Source organism: Leucopleurus acutus (assembly GCF_964270905.1).
Source record: "Leucopleurus acutus genome assembly, chromosome: 9".
Classification (NCBI taxonomy): Eukaryota; Metazoa; Chordata; class Mammalia; order Artiodactyla; family Delphinidae; genus Leucopleurus; species Leucopleurus acutus.
Window position 1 is genome coordinate 19941992 of NC_139144.1, and position 17705 is coordinate 19959696.

Below are 17705 nucleotides of genomic sequence, written 5' to 3' on the forward strand. Positions count from 1 at the left end.
TGAGCAGAGTATTTAGTTCTACGGGTATAAAAGGCTTTGCTTTCCCGATAAGCAGAGTATCTCTTAAAGGTGAAGATGGTTCCATTGTCTAGAAGGAGACAATGCCACTGATGCCGTCCATATTACCTGAATGATTCTGGATTACTAGTGTTGTTTGACATGGATTGGGGTCAAAAGCGGGAAGAGTTGGATGAAGATGCAAAAGAGGCCTCTGAAGGTTTAGAAGGGAATGGTGAAAGGCCCATTCCCCCTGGACTTAGACCCAAATTCCCCTTCTGTGATACAAACCACAGCCTTTGGGCACGTCTCTCTTTGTTATTCAGACTGGTAGACCTCCAAGCTCAGTCTTCAAATGCACACCCACTCACTCCGAGAGTGACTCTCCCCAAGGTGGAGCTGATGTCCACCCCTTACTGTAGACAAGGCACCCTCCCCATATACCCACCTAACTGTTGACTCGCGTTCAAGGGCCACCACCATCACCCACCCCAGCACCATCTACCAGGAACTGGCCTCTCCCCCATTAGTCCCCGCCCCTCTTCTGAGAGCACCCAATGGGTGGAGTCGGGGCTGCGGTGGGAGGGGCCTGAGGCGGGCACATTTAAAGAAAGGCAGAGGGCGAAAGGAGGCAAGAGAGGAGAAGAAAGAGAAACCAGGGGGGCGAGGCGCCGTCCAATGACAAAGCCCAGGGGTGGGCGCCGGCCGCCATCTTGTACCGGTCTGCAGGATCTTCACCCGCGTCCTCCGCCCTCGGAGGGGGAGGGGCGGCGGCGGCGGAGGCGAGAAAAGTAGCTAGAGACGCGCCGGGCGGGAGGCGCCAGCAGCTGCTGCTGCCGCGGAGCCGAAGGCGGGCGGGGACGGCGGCGGCGGGACCCGGCGAGCGCGGGCGGCCCCGAGCGGCCTCCGATGCGGCGCAGCGTGAAGAGGCGGCGGCGCCGGTCCCCGGCCGCCCGGGCCGCGGCCGCCCGGGGCGTCGGCTTTAGGGCGGGAGGAGGGGCCGCGCTGGAGGCGCGGGAGGAGAAGGTGGTGTACTCGCGGTCGCAACTCTCGCTGGCCGACAGCACCAAGGCGCTGGGCGACGCCTTCAAGCTGTTCATGCCACGCAGCACGGAGTTCATGAGCTCGGATGCGGAGCTCTGGAGCTTCCTCTGCAGCCTCAAGCACCAGTTCTCCCCGCATATCCTGCGCAGCAAGGACGTCTACGGCTACTCTTCCTGCCGGGCCCTGGTGCCCGACCCCCCGGGACCCCTTGCCGCCCGCGGCCCGACGCGCAGGCCGACCTCGAGCGCGGCGGCCAGGAGGAGGCGCCGCGGAGCCCGGGCGCCCGCCGCCCGCCGGAGGAAGCCCCCGCCGCCGCCGCCGCCGCCGCCGGCGGACCCCGGGGAGAGCTGCCCCGCCAAGCCCGCGGCGCCCGAGCCCTGCTTCGGGGGCCGCACCCTGGAGGAGATCTGGAGGGCGGCCACCCCGACGCTGACCACCTTCCCCACCATCCGCGTCGGCGACGACGTGTGGGGCGAGCGCAGCCTGGCGGCGGCGCGGCGTAAGGCGCACCAAGTCCTGCAAGTGAACCTGGAACCCGTGGTGAGGCTCCGCCGCTTCCCGGTGCCTCGGGCGTGAGACGCGGCCCGCGTCGCCCTCCCAGCCGGCGACGGAGCTTCCGCCCGGAGGGATGGACAAGTGTCAGTCGAGTGTTTACAGATCCGGCCTGGACCCCGTCCCCTCGTGCACTTTACGGGCGAAGAAGTCACCGGCTGGTGTTCCCGGCCCGGCGCCCCGGACTCGCGGCGGCGCCGCCGTCTGGGACTCCGGGGCAGGTGCGCCCTCCGCCCCTTCCCGGCTCGGGGCTGCGGAGGAGGAGGCCGCCGGACCCGTGGGGGAGGGCCCTTTGCTTCCGTACCCCGGACTGAGACGTCTCCAGGACTGGAGGGGCAGATCCGTTTTCTCCCTTTGGACTCTACCTCACTGGTCTGGAAGTCCTCCGAAGAAGTCGTTATTTTTTCCAAAGGAATTTGGTTTCATGCTTGTGTAATAACGCCAGAATCTACTTGCTTTTCACCCGGCTCCTCTACCCCTACCCCCGTTTTCCTTTTCGACTGCCACCCCTCTTTCTGGACGAAAGATCGAACCTGTTTTGTGCTGTTGCACCCGTTTGTGCTCAGGGTATTCTGAATCCCACTCGTTTCCTAATTTTAACCGGATTCCAAAGCTTTGACCAAGGATATTTTTCTAAGAGATTCAAGCTTATGACTGTTGATAGTGCAAGGATTTGTATGCTGTGAATTCCATGGGCTCAGTGATTGCAAACAAAGAGATGCAAACTACAACTGTTTCAACATTTTCGAGGTGTTTCTAAAGATTTTATATTGAGATTTAATGTTTATATTTGCTGAGCTCCTAAAGAAAATGGTTGAAACTCATATAAAGTTCTGTTTAGGAAAAGTTTAGTTGTTAAATTCTTTTTGATTAAATAAAAATTAAAGTGCATTGAAACCACATGGCTTGTGATAAAGAAAAAAAGAGTTATAAAGAACTGGTGTTGGTTAAAGAGATGGATGGAATCCTATTGGAAGTGATTTGGTCTCCTTGTACTAGTCTAACATACAAATCCAGGTATAGTTCAAGGATAACCTATTTTAAATTGGGAATCACATAGGAGAAATAAATGTGTGTAAACCTTGTGATTAAAATGATAAACAGAATACCCATTAGAATTCTCAGAACTACTAGTGATTTCGAGGGGGTGGGGACATTTCTTGGTATCATGTAACCGGTTGAAGTTACTTTGGGCAAAATAGGTCTTTCTTTACTTTTTGTTGTTGGATAGCAAGAAATGTCCAAACTAATATCCATCACTTTTATATACATCATGACAATGAGTTGTCTCTTTTGCTCCATGAGTTTCCTTTTTTATCTTAATTCCATTCATAATTATGTTTGCAGTTACCGGTCTTTGTTGACAGCTGAAGACCACAGGAATCGAACAGGCGAGTCACACAGAGTACTGACCCTTCTTTTACACTTTTATGATAGCATTTATATCTTACGGCCCGGTGTGGAATTCTTGATTATCCAAGTGCCTTTGGTCATTGGTGGCAGCAAGACTTAATGGTTTTTAGCCGGTGGTGCCACAGCCAGATTTTACTGCAATATCTAAAGGGTCAAGTGGTGTTTTTGTACCACTGTTTTTCAAATTTAAGTATTCTGCCATGGAACGATTCATACTGGCTGGAAGTCGACATATGAAATCCTCAATATTAAGGTTTATCTCTGCTTGGCAGCTTCGTAGGAGAATAATAAGAGTTGAAGTTTTGACTCTTGTGTTCTTAGAATTCAAATGGCATAGCTTTCTGGATTGAGTTTTTCAAGTTTAATAGTCCGTAAGTAGGAGTTTTGTGACTTTAATTTCAGTGTTCTTGTTTTGTAGAAAAAAGAAAATTATATATATATATATATATCTACGACTTGATGCCAGTTTCCCAGTATGCCTCATATTCTTTTATTCACTACTTAATAATAATGCGTTGTTACAAACACTGTCACATGAGTAAATAAAAGTGAATCATCACTTAGTTGATGGAGAGTGTTAAATTTTATTTGTGTGATAGGAAGCTTATATATATTCTTTTGGTTATTAGCTTATTGCCAGTTGTATTTCAGATACATAGGGTTTCCCCTCCCACCCCCAAATTGTTAAAATTTTTTAGCTAACTAGCCCCTGAGGAAAAAATATGTATTGGTACCACTCACTATTGTATATAGTTTTATAATAATTAAAAAATAAATTCAGTGGCCATATTAGAATGTAATTTTAACGTACAGTTTATCTAGATAGTTTCCCAGAGGATTTTGAAATTAGACTTAGCTGGGAGGATAACTCTGCTCAGTTCAAAACTGAAACAACCATTTGACACCATGCATTTATTTTAACTGAGTTTCTTAACATTTTTTCCTCATGCCTTGTTACTTTAGTGCACTTGAACTAGCAAAAATGCTTCTTTGGATTATCTGGGCTGTCTGATTTCAGTTAGGATCTGATTGTCCATCTTGAATTCAATATGTTATTTATCTGGTCTATTTAAAAACCATGCCATTTCTAGTTTGTGAAATAAGATGTCGAAAAGTCTTTATTTCTGCCAGCTGTTCTTTAGCAAAGCCTATGTTACATCTTCTAAAACGTGAAGAAACAACTAATATAGTTGGTTAGTATATTAACAGGAAAGTGAAAGTATTTTATGGGTACATTGGGCAGAATGTGAAGAGGAACTTGGCAAGGTGGCCTTTATGGTGAGGAATCCATTTCCTGTCCTCTAAGTCTGTAGCTTAGCTTGTATATAGTTTTTTAAAAGAAAACTCATGATTTTATTCATTCTCTTATAAGATTATCTTATATCTCATATGGCGCAAGTAGAGGGGGAAGCTAGGAGGAAGTTGATCACCTTGCTATGCTTTTATTTCATTTTTAACTTTAGAGTGCCTAAATGTGGTGACTGGCATCTCCGCTAACCTTTGGGGATTCCTGATGTCATTTTTTATCCTCCTTCCTGTAAACCAGCAACTTATTTTCCCTTCCAGAAACCAGGAATGTCATGATCGTTGAGGGCAAGCTCCGTTGTTGATAGTGCAAAGTGTTGCTGTTGTGGTGTGTATTTATTTTGTTGAAGTTCGAGTACCCCGTTGGACACGTGTAACTAAGCTGGTGGCTGACGCTTACTGATTTGCTACGTGCAAATGATAGTACTATTTTTCTGAAAACTCTTCAATAAAGAAACATTAAAAATATTTGAATACAAAAAAAATCAGCAATTTTGAACTGAAAGCTTTTGGTTTTAAGGGCTGCCACAGCACTCTTTAAATTGGTGGTTTTTAGTGGACGTATATACATAATATTTACTTTATTATAATACCTTATTGGTGTGTTTTGAATCATTTTCTGATAGACTGTTACGTCTTAAGTGCAGTAGAAGGCAATTGTTTGTAATGGAACCGAATTGTTTCCTCGGACAGTTTGATGTGCATATGATTAAGATTTACAATCTGGTTGTACTTTGCTTTTTAACTTATTAACTGTAAATAAATTTTAGAGAATACACAGTGACTGGTTTTTCTAATGATGTTGAAAGTTTTTGAAATGGGATTTTATGTTTGCATGTGAGTTGGAAAACATCATAATTAACAGTGGGATCAATTTTGACTTTTTTTTTTTTTGTGAACTTGAGATCTGTGTCTTGTGCTGTCTTGGAACTCTATGTGACATCAACTCTTGAATGATCTAGTGAGTCTCCAGAATAGTACTTCATGGCCAATCCCAAGTCATTACCAAGTTTGCCAGCAAAAAGGACTTTAAAAAGGCATCAAAATTCAGTTTTGAGCCCTAGCCCCATGTCCTCCTGTGGTGGTGATAAAAAGTCTAAAGCTCACATTCTTTCATGCTAGGAAAGAAAGTCCAACTGCTTCATGTGAGTAGCAGAAGTAAGGTCTGTTCCGCAGAATGAGTAAAGCCAGAATTTTCATTACAGTCTAGAAGGTAGGAGTGGAGTATTAGCAAGGGCAGGATTCATAGTACTACTATGTGGCCTGAAGTTCCTATGAATAATTAGAGGCAGCATAGTGTAATAACTGAATCCCAGTGCCTGGAATGGAATTAAGGTTTCACCACTTACAAGCATTAGAACTTGAGGTAAGTTATGTAAACTGTCTGTGCTTTAGCTCCCTCAAGTATCAAATATGGTTAGTAAAAGAAGTGATGGGGCTATTGAAAGGGCTAAGGGGGATGTAAATGGTAGACACATAGAAAATACTTAATAAATGCTATTAATTGGAGGCATGTGTGCTGAGAGTAGAAATGCTGAGACTGGGGTCCTCTGGGAATTTAGCATCCTGAGAATAGAGTGTGGTCTGGGAAAGCTAAAAGACGAATTAAGAGATGGTCATTCGTGGGTGAATTAAATTGAAGACAGAGAAATCTCGAAATGTTTTTAGCCTGTTGACAAACCGGCAGGAGGTTGGAGTAAGTTGATTTTAAAAAGTTTTTACTGCTGGAGTTTTAGGCTTTCTTAAAATTTGGGGGTCTTCTTTTATCATCGTGGTATCTCTGAAAGATATTTAAAATGTACTGTTACATGTTTTAAACTATCTGAGAATTTATAAAAGTAATAGATTACTATTGTTGATCCCATAACTTGCCAAATTTCCACACTAAGTTTTCCCTTGGTGTAAGTTCAGGAAGGGCTGCTTGAGAACCATATTAATTTGCATGTACAGACTAAATTAGAATTAATTTCTGTGAAGTTTGTACTTCCGGTGTTCAAGGAAACAAATGAGTATGATAGTTATGTTTGAACAGCAGAAAATTATTACTAAAAGTAAAACAATCCTCATCTTTGAAGCAGTGACACACTTATTTTCAGATTTTGGGTCTAAAGCCTGTAGTTTAGTTCTAAGTCCTCTTAGCACAAAGAATAACAGAGCATATTCTAACTTGGTGAGCAAGCTGAGGTTTCAGTATCTAAAGCTGACACAAAAGAATTTCGTTAGATGGAAGTTATCCCGTAGTAAGAAGCTCAAAATGGAGCCTGATTGCCGATTTGATTTCACAAGAGCGATGACTTCTCGCTGTCAATGCTCACTTGTCTTGGTAAATGTCACCCTAAACCATGATCTGTAACGTGATAAGCATATCCAGAAACCAACTGGAAGGTAACAATCATAACAACAGCAAACACTATGGCTAGCCCAGCAAGTTTGAATAAATATTCTGTTGGACTCAAAATTGGACTTCTTCTGCTTCTGAAAGTATTCATAGAAATGTTACACTGAGATTCTTCCAAGTACTGAAATTAACTGTAAAATGTATGTGTGTGTGTGTGTATATATATATATATATATATATATACACACACACGGAGTTTTTTCAAGTACATATTCTGTGTTTAAATATTTAGTGGCGAGAGTATAGAAAAAAAGTGTGGCTTAGGGGTCAAAACTCTCAGGTTAAAAATAAATTATTGATGCATAATACACATACTAAAAAGTACATATATTAAAAGTATTATAAGCACAGCTTGATACAATTTCATAAATTCAATATACTCGTGGAACTAGCACACCGATTGAAAAAACAGAATCTGGCCAGTACCCGCAGAGGACTCCCTTATGCCCCTTTCAATCACTCCCCATCTCTCCTCCAAGATAATCTTTATTTTGACTTCTTACAGCATAGATAATTTTGCCTCTTTTTGGACTTTATATAAATGGAATTAAGTGTCACATGCCTAGCTTCTTTCACTCAAAATTATCTGTGAGATTCCTTCATGTTATTACATGTTGTTATAAGTCATTTTTTCTCGGTGGTGTATGGAATTCCATTGTGTGAATATTCTACAATGTTTCTGCAACCCTTGATGGGCATTTAGGTAGATTTCAGTTTAGGACAATTATGCATAAAGCTTCAGTGCACATAGAGAACAAACATGTCCTGTGGTGAAATTTTTTTTTTTTGGAATATTTGTCTAGGAGTGAATTTGCTGGGTCACAGGCTATGCAAATTATCAGCTTCGTTGGACGCTGCCAGTTTTCTAAAGTGGATATACCAATTTACATGAACTTTCATAGTAGTGTTCTGGATACTTCATATCCTTGCCAACACTTGGTAGCTTTGGTCTTTTTCATTTCCTGGTGGGTAAACAGATTTTTTAAAAAATTAAAAATATTTTAATCCAAATAATGTATACACAGTTAAAAAAAAAAACACCTTAAAAAGCACGTGAGGGCTAACAATAATAAGCCCTGCCTCACCCACAAACACCCCTTCCCTACATTGTTTTTAAAAGTTAGGGTTTTGTTTTTAAATAGACTAGTTTTTTAGGGCAGTTTTAGGTTTACAGGGAAATTCCATAGAAAGTACAGAATCCCCCCCCAAGTTTCTACAGTTATTAATATCTTGCATTAATATGAGTACATTTATTATAATTGATGGATGAACCAATTTTTAATGAAAAATTTTTTAATTAATTTTTTTTCTGCCAGTTCTATTGAGATGTAATTGACATATAGCACTGTATAAGCTTAAGATGTATAGCAAAATGATTTGACTTACATACACCATGAAATGATTATCACAGTAACTTTAGTGAACATTCATCATCTCATAGAGATACAAAATTAAAAGAATAGAAAAAATTATTTTTTCCTTGTGATGAGAACGCTTAGGATTTATTCTATTAATAACTTTCGTATATAACGTATAGCAGTGTTAATTATATTTATCACAGTGTACATTACATCCCTAGTAATACCGTAACTAGACGTTGGTACCTTTTGACTGCCTTTATCCAATTCCCCCTCCCTCCACCCCCACCTCTGGTAACCACAAATCTGATCTCTTTTTCTATGAGTTTGTTTGTTTTTGAAGTATAATTGAACTACAACACTATGTTAGCTCCTATTACACACAGTGATTCAATATTTCTATACATTTCAAAATGATCACCATGATAAATCTAATTGCCATCTGTCACCATACAAAGATATTATATAATTATTGACTCTATTCCCCACACTGTACATTTCATACCTGTGACTAATTCATTTTACAACTGGAAGTTTGTACCTCTTAATCTCCCTCACCTATTTCTCCCTTCCACCCACCCCCCTCCCCTCTGGCAACCACTTGTTTGTTCTCTGTATCTGTAAGTCTCTTTCTATATTGTTATATTTGTTCATTTGTTTTATTTTTTAGATTTCAGAGATAAGTGAAATTGTATTTGTCTTTCTGTTTAACTTGTTTCACTTAGCATATATCCTCTAGGGTGTGTTGTCGCAAATGGAGAGAATTAATTCTTTTTCATAGCTGAGTAATATTCCATTGTATGTCTATGTACATATATATACATATATATATGTATATATATATATACCCCACTTACTTTATTCATCTATTGATGGACACAGGCTACTTCCATATCTTGGGTATTGTAAATAATGCAACAATGAACATAGGGGTGCATATATCTTTTCTAATTAGTGTTTTTGTTTTCTTTGGATAAATAGTCAAGAGTAGAATTGCTGGATCATGTGGTAGTTCTGTATTTAATTTTTTGAGAATATCCATATTGTTTTCCATAGCAGCTGCACCAATTTACATTCCCACCAAGAGTACACCTTTTCTCCACATCATTGCCAACACTTGTTATTTGTTGTCTTTTTGATAATAGCCATTCTGACAGGTGTGAGGTGATAGCTCATTGTGGTTTTGATTTGTATTTCCCTGATGATGAGTCATGTTGAGCATCTTTTCATGTTCCTGTTGGCCGTCTCTGTGTTTTTGGAAAAATGTCTAGGTTCTCTGCCCATTTTTTAATTGTTTTTTTTTTAATGTTGAGTTGCATGAGTTCTTTACGTATTTTGTATATTAACCCCTTATTGGATGTATTGTTTGCAAATAGCTTCTCCCATTCAGTAAGTGGCCTTTTCATTTTGTTGATAGTTTTTCACTGTGCAAAAGTTTTTAGTTTGATGTAGTCCCATTTGTTTTTTAGCTTTTGTTGCCCTTGCCTGAGGAGACATATCCAAAAAAATATTACTAAGACTGATGTCAAAGAGCATACCACCTATGTTATCTTCTATAAATTTTATGGTTTCAGGTCTTACATTTAAGTCTTTAAACTATTTGAATTTATTTTTGCATATGGTGTGAGAAACCAGTCCAGTTTGATTCTTTTCATGTGGCTGTCCAGTTTTCCCAGTGACATTTATTAAAGAAGCTGCCTTTCCCTCATTGTATTTTCTTGCCTCCTTTGTCATAGATGAATTGCCCATTTAAGTGTGGGTACATTTCTGGGCTCTCCATTTTGTTCCATAGATCTATGTGTCAGGGTTTTTTTTTTTCTTTTTTCGCCAATACCATACCATTTGATTACTGTAGCATTGTATTATAATTTGCAATCAGGGAGCACGATACCTCCAGCTTTGTTCTTCTTTCTACAGATTGTTTTGACTATTCAGAGTCTTTTGTGTTTCCATACAAACTTTAGAATTATTTATTCTAGTTCTGTGAAAAATGCCATTGGTATTTTGATAGGGGTTTCTTTGAATCTGTAGATTGCTTTGGGTAGTATGGTCATTTTAACAATTTTAATCCTTCCAATCCTTGAACACAGTAGAACTTTCCATCTGTGCCATCTTCAGTTTCTTTAATCAATGTCTTATAGTTTTCTGAGTACAGGCGTTTTGCCTCCTTAATTAGATTTATTCCTAGGTATTTTATTCTTCTTGATACGATTGTAAATGGGATTGTTTTCTTAATTTCTCTTTCTGATAGTTTGTTGTTAGTATATAGAAATGCAACAGATTTCTGTATATTAATTTTGTATCCTGCAACTTTGCCAAATTCATTGATGAGCTCTAGTAGTTTACTGGTGTTGTCTTTAGGATTTTCTAAGTATAGTATTATGTCATCTGCAAACAGTGATAGTTTTACTTCTTTCTGTCCAAGTTGGGGTCCTTCTATTTCTTTTTCTTGTCTTATTGCTGTGGCTAGGACTGGATGAGCCATTACTGACATTTTATTATTAACTAACACTAGGGTTTACTTTTTCTGTTGCACAGTTTCATATGTTTTGACAAATGCATAATGTCATGTATCCACCATTAAAGTATCATACAAAATAGTTTCACTGCCCTAAAAAGGCACTGTGCTCCACCTAGGCATCACTTCCTCTCTCCCCCTCAATGCTTGGCAACCACTGTTTTTTGTTTTTTACTGTTTCTATAGTTTTGCCTTTTTCAGAATGTCATATAATTGGAATAATAAAGTACATAGCTTTGTCAGATTGCCTTCTTTCAGTTTGAAATGTGTATTTAAGTTTCCTTCATGTCTTTTAGATAGCTTCCACCCTCCCTCCTACCCTCCCTCCCTTCTTTTTTTTTCACCGATGGAGTTTATTTTTAAAAACAGATTTAGGTTTACAGAAAAATTGACTGGAAAGTACAGAGAATTTCCATGTACCTCCCCATCCCTGCCACCACACACACACACACACACACACACACACACACACACACACACACACACACAGTTTCCCCTGTTATTAACATCTTGCATTAGTGTGGTGCATTTGTTACAGTTGATGAGCCAATATTGATTCTACTGAAGTCCATAGTTTATCTTAGAGTTTATTTTTTGTTTTGTATAGGTTTATAAGTTTTACAAATATATAATGCCATGCATTCACCATTGCCATAAAGTAGTTTCACTGCCATGAAATCCCCTATATTCCATCTATTCATCTCTCTCTTTCTCCCCTGAGTCCTTGGCAACCACAGGTCTTTTACTGACTCAATAGTTTGAGGCAACAGTTTGAACTGTTTCAGGTTTTTATTCTTTTGTTATCTTCATAATTCTAGATAATATACTGTAGCACCGCTTATTGATTTATCAGTTTTAGGTACCATCTACTGACTTGCTATATGAAGATGAGATGTAGTTCCCTTATACCACCTTTCTTCTCTCTGCTCTCCTCCAAGTATACTTACATTGCTGAATTCCTAGCTTTATTACTGTTTCAGTCAGGGTGCAGCCAGAAAATTATTCACTATAGGTATTTTAAATAGTTACATAGGTGATGGGAGATCCCAGGAGCCAAAAAAATGATGATGACCAGGAATTAGTATCATCAGAAAGTGTTTCTATGCCAGGGCTAGAGAAACACAGAACTGTGCCTAGTAGGAGCAGGGGTCACAGGAGAAGGGGCTGCCCAGAAAGGAGATAGAATCTGGGCTTATACCTCCCTTCCTGTCTGCAGTCAAGCTACTGTTGGTCAAACCACTCTGGAAGCCAGCTGGCAAAGAACCTAGGAAATGTAGTTTGTAGGAGAAATGCAGAAACCAGATCTGAGGGCAAAAAGGCATAATGGATGAAGTTTATAAGTGTATTAGTCAGGGTTCTACAAAGGAACAGTATCAGTAGGAACTGGCTCACATGATTATGAAAGCTGAGAAGTCCAGACCCAGGAAAACCAATGGTATAGTTCTGGTCTGAGTCTGAAGGCCTGAGAAGCAGGAGAGCTGATGGTTTAAGTTCCATTTCAAGTCTGAGTCTGAAGGCAGGAGAAGACCAGTACCTTGAAGACAGTCAGGCAGAGGGAGTGAATTCTTTCTTACTCAGTCTTTTAGTCTGCTCAAGCCTTCAACAGTTTAGATTGCCTGTGACATTTGGGAGGGCAATCTGCTTTACTCAGTCTACTGATTCAAATGTTAATCTTGGGTTTCCCTGGTGGCGCAGTAGTTGAGAGTCCACCTGCTGATGCAGGGGACGCGGGTTCGTGCCCCGGTCCGGGAAGATCTCACATGCCGCGGAGCGGCTGGGCCCATGAGCCATGGCCACTGAGCCTGCACGTCCGGAGCCTGTGCTCTGCAACGGGAGAGGCCATAACGGTGAGAGGCCTGTGTACCGCAAAAAAAACAAAACAAAACAAAAAAAATGTTAATCTTACCCAGAAACATCATCACAGACATACTGGAAATAATGTTTAACCAAATATCTGGGCACCCTGTGGCCCAGCCAAGTTGAAACATAAAATTAACCATCACATTATGTAATTTTAAACTAGATACTTGTCTCTTTTGCTTGTTTTATCAATTTTCACTTCCTACATTGTAAGATGAATGTCTCCCTTATCCTTTGTGCATTTTTTCTCTTCCACCTACTATCAGCTTTGTACTTTTATTTTGGCATTGCTGTTAACATTTTTATTCTTCCCTGCAATTGAGTCCTTTGAAAATTGTGAAAAGTTTGATTCTAAAAATTGAAAACCAAAAAATGTTTTATGACTATGTAAATAGTATTCAAATTTTAGAATTACTGATCCTTCTTTGCAACACTTGGACCTCTTGAATGAGGACATCCCTAGTATCACGGCAAAATGGATTCTTTTTCTCTGTACTCCATCAGTGCTTTAAACCATGCCACATTTTGGTTGGTTCATTCAGACTAAGACCATCTTATGGACATTTTTTTTGGTCTCCAGATTTTTTTAATAAGAAATTTTTGTATTGACTTTGTCTGTTTCAGTGTCTAAGGTCTGGACTGTGCCAGGGAATGGATAACCTGGAGATGCTCTCCCACCCCCCATGTTCACAGTGTACATTACACTCCAGGTGGCCCCCAACCCCACTACTGTCATCAGTAGGACTTCAAAAGGGGACTGCTTTATGGCATTTAATTCACATCAGTGGTATAAACACTAATGAGACATAATCGCTGCAACACCTTGCTTTCAGGTTGAAATAAGCAGATTTTGTTAGTAACCTTTAAAAAAGGTTACCCTTGAGCTTTAGCTCCACATAAACCAGGACGAAAAACACCTCATGGGGCCACTACAAATAAGTGAGCTAAAAAGGAACTGTACATATTTCATTAAATCTAAGACTATCAAGTGTATCATTTTAGTTTGTTAAAATGTGAAAAATGTCAATTAAGTTCTACATGCCAGTTTCTGGAAAAATGTGTATCTTAGAATCAACAAAACCTGCATTTAAAAACATTAGCATTATACCCACAATGTGCCAACTACCTAAATAGTCATTCTCAATCCAGGTTGCACTTCAAAACCACCTTAGAACACCTGCCTAGACCCTGTCCAAATATTCAAAAACTCCAGGGACTGGGGAGAAGGGACCCAAGCATAGTACTTAGGAAATGCTCTCCAAATGATCCTGTAGTTGGGAACTGCTTGAAGATATACAAGACTTTAGCTGCAACTAGAAAAGGAAGATTAAGATGTGAAGGCAGTTCTATAACTTTATTCAACAATCAGCAATTAGTTCTCATCCACATTAGCTGTCTGTAGATTTTTTAAAGTGGTGACAGGTACATAGGTAACAAACATATAGAGCTTGTTTGGTGAATCTTCATTACGTTTTCTGGACAACCACTCATGGATATGGTGTGGGACATTCCTTATTCCTTTGGCCCAGACAGCTTTGTTGAGCCTGGTATCAATGTGTACATCTGGAGTTCCCATCTCCTTCATGGCAAATTTCTGGATTTCTTAGAGCGTCCGAGGGGCATGCTTCTCGAAACCCACTCCATGGATGTGCTTGTGAACGTTGATAGTGTATTCTCTGGTCACCAACTCGTTGATGGCGGACCGGCCCTTCTTCCTCTCGCCACCCTTCTTTGCGGGAGCCATCCTGCCAGGCCCTGGTTGGAAAGGAAGGGCTCGAGGGATTGTCCATCTTATGGATATTTTTTGATTTTCTTTGATTTTCTAACTGCTCTTTGTTTTCTTGCGCTCTTTTAATGTTCCCAAATCATGCCATCTATGAGGTCATCTTCTTTTTCTCCTAGAGTTGTCTCATTGAATCCTTCTCCTCTCCTGCCCCAGTTTATTATACTGACGACTCAATAGTCCTGCTTTATAGCTTTCATCCTGAGGTTTTCCTTTGCTGCTGTCCTGATTTGGTTCCACAGTTTCATGGTAACATAGCTATCTGGGAAGATAGGGAGTATTTAAGATCACGGACTCTGGAGCCAGACTGCCCAGGGTTAGATCTTAGTTCTACAACTTACCAATAACTTAGGTAACTTATTTGGCCCCTTTATAACTCAGTCTTCTATTCTGTAAGATAATAATAGCAATAGTATATACTTCATAGGATTGTTGTGTGGTTAAATGTAATAATACATGAAAAACACACACAGCACAGTGCCTGGCACAAAATAAGCACTCAGTAAATGCTAGCTATTGTCAGTTATCTTCTTTCTTTATTTCTCTTCTCCTTGTTTTGCGAGAGTACATCCTCAGATGACTTCCTAATAAAGAGTGAATAGATCAGATATTCTGAGGCTTTGCATCTCTGAAAATATCTTTATTCTGCTCTCACACTTAATTGACAGTTTTGACAGGTTTAGAATTCTAGATTTTGATGACTCATTGCCCCTTCCCTTAAATGACCTCAGACTATAACACTGTTAGTACTATCATATCTACTTTCTATAGTGTTTCTGACTCATATTGTCACTTTTATCTTATTTTATTCTCTTGAAATGATTCACTAAGTCCAAATCACACTCAAGGCAAGGGGAACTAGGCTCCACTTTAGGAGGTCCTAAAAAAGAATTTACGAACATATTTTAAGCCAACATGGTCTGCCCTCTGGGGTCAAATTATTTGCATTCATCTCACATACAAAATATCCTCACCCCATACTGAGAATCTCTCCTCAAAGTCCCAGCCGTTTATAACATCAGCTCAACGTCCAGAGTGTTTCATCTAAATTAGGTCCAGGTGTGGATGAAGCTCCTCAGATGCAGTTTCTTAAGCACAGGTTCTTCAGTACACTTCCCCTCAATTCGAATACCTGTGACTTAAAGGTACAATCAACACTCCATGATGGGACAGGCATAGGATAATCAGAATAGACACTGCTCTTCAAAAAGTAGGAAACAAGGCGGTACACAAGGGTCACTGGTCCATTGCAATTCTGAAATTCAGCTGGATGCAGCTTGGCTGTTCCTTCATTGGGATGCAAAGCCTGGGAATAATTTTCCATGCCTCCAGTTCAACCCTGTGGACTCTTGATTTCATGCTTTGAGTCATTCTTCCTTTTTTATGAAAGATAGCCTGTGTCTGCAGCGGCACAGTTGTCTCAGTCTTCTTACTGATTATAGTAGTTTGTGGGTCCAAAGCACTCTTTCACTGTATTGTCTCCATTCTTTGAAGAAAACACTTCTCTGTGTTGGGCTTCTGCTGAGATCCAGGAGTAAAACACTTCAACTTCCAGTTATGTAGTAACAAAGAGAACCTGTAGGTCCTACAGTTTACTTTGCTTTATGAGGATATGCTTATAGTGCAGAATACTGGGATTCTCCAAGGCTCTACTTCTTTTACGAAACTTTTCTGGCATCTTTTCTCAAATGTCATCTGTTCAATTTTGTTCTTAATAATTTCACCTTTCATAAGGCCTGCATCATTAATGTTATCTGTGCCAATAAAATATGAAACTATATTTCAGTGGTATTGACAATATATCAGTTAGGAATGCATTCAGCTGTAAGTAACAGAAAGCTTGCCACCAGTGGCTTAAACAAAGAGAGAGATTTGCTCCCAAAGCAGGGTGCAGGCTGCACTCCTTTAAGGCAGTAGTGTCATCTAAAGCAAGCTGCATGGAATGGCAGAGCTGCCGATTTCTTTATAACTTACTTTAAAACACTGTAAGAAATGTCAGCAATCATTAATACTGATAATATCTTTTTTTACTGATCACTTGCCCTCTTCAAAGTACTTTACACAGATGAGCATTTCAGGCTCACAACAGATCTATGAGGTGGAACGGTTGATGTCATTGAACGTCATTCCTTTTCTTCTTCTCCAAGTCACAAACTGGCTGTGATATTTCCAGGGTATGTGGCTTCACCAAAATTCCTCCACAGCCTCCTTTTGCTTATCAGTGCATCAAGCAAACTTAGAGGAATTCTGGACTCCAAGGCTTTTGGTTTTGGAGAAATCAGTCGGTCTAGCCTTTTCAAATCCATGTGCTTCAGTATTCTTTCAGGATGAACCCTCTGATGGTGCTCCTGTGGGTGGATTGACTTTGTGCTTCTGTTGACAAGAACCTTGCCTCCCAGGAGGCACTGCAACTTTTGTATCTATTATAATTATGGATTCAAATGAAAACAAAGGATTTTACTTCGTCTTCTTGTTGATGTTTTCTAACTTACGCTGTTACCAGATTTCGTTTTATTTAATTCTTATCATCATATAACTACTCTAACATCATTACAGAGCCATGGTGGACCAAGGTATAGCCTCAGCTGCGGTAACTTAAGATGAGGCAGTAGCAACAGTTAGCTTGGACTCCATCCAGTCCTTGGCCACGTGGGTTTGTCTGCTCTCCATTTTTCTCACCTCCCAGCCCCATCAGTGGTGAGAATCTGATTAGTAAGTGAGTGTAGCCAATATGAATATAGACCATCTCACTGGTAAACCTTTGTGTTTAGCCAGGGTAGCAGGGTTAGTTCTGACAGAAGCACCTGGTTTTGGGAGGCCATAGAGCAGTGTCTGTGCTCCTCCTTAGAAAGGGGCAGGATAAATTTTAAGCGCTTAGGGGATTCACTGCTTCCCAAGGGCTGATGTGTTTTTGTCACCTTCATCCATTTACCAAACTAACATAAGCTTTATGATAAAGAAAGTGGGGTTTGTGTATCTTTTGCAGAGTGGAATCCTTGTCCTAGTTTTGGGTATCTTACCAATAAGTGGTAGATTTCCTAAAAATATAGGAGTAGGACCTTAGAATCCGAGCACTTTATGGTTCTGATGGGGGGAAGGGGTGGAAGGGTCAGATCATATTATGAGAAATTCTGCTTTAGAAAGTTATAGCCCTTTAGATTTTCAAAGCACTGTATACGACCTGGTTAGCAAAGCTCTGAAAAGTATTCGTCAGTATAAATTTAGAGCTTTTTTGAGATCTGGATCTCAGTCTCCCCTTTTTCATTATGTTTCAGTGCTTTTTCCTCCAGAGCTTCCTTTACTTCCTTTGCACTGTTCCATTACGTATTTGACCAAACTTGTCAAATAAACTTTTCCTAAAATTGAATACGAACATTTGGAAGAACACTGACATGTTCGATACCCACGTATTTTATTATCTCTGGTAGGAGCTGGTATTTTCTGTGGAGCGTGAATAAATAAACTCATGTCTTTTTT

The 17705-nt window shown here is 40.4% G+C and overlaps 1 protein-coding gene and 1 pseudogene across 2 annotated transcripts; one reads left to right on the top strand and one right to left on the bottom strand.

The window, feature by feature from the left end:
* Positions 1 to 645: 645 nt before the first annotated feature.
* Positions 646 to 5037, top strand: CCDC71L (coiled-coil domain containing 71 like). Its single transcript, XM_082846508.1, has one exon. The coding sequence runs from the start codon at positions 907 to 909 to the stop codon at positions 1615 to 1617; it is 711 nt and encodes a 236-aa protein (XP_082702634.1). The 5' UTR covers positions 646 to 906; the 3' UTR covers positions 1618 to 5037.
* An 8780-nt stretch (positions 5038 to 13817) lies between these two features.
* On the bottom strand, positions 13818 to 14219 carry LOC309966363 (large ribosomal subunit protein eL31-like; annotated as a pseudogene). Its single transcript has one exon. The product of its transcript is annotated as a large ribosomal subunit protein eL31-like (transcript).
* Between the last annotated feature and the right edge of the window lie 3486 nt (positions 14220 to 17705).

What these genes read in the sequence shown, in the direction of transcription:
- CCDC71L (XM_082846508.1), top strand. Translation starts at nt 907, where the DNA reads ATGCGGCGCAGCGTGAAGAGGCGGCGGCGCCGGTCCCCGGCCGCCCGG.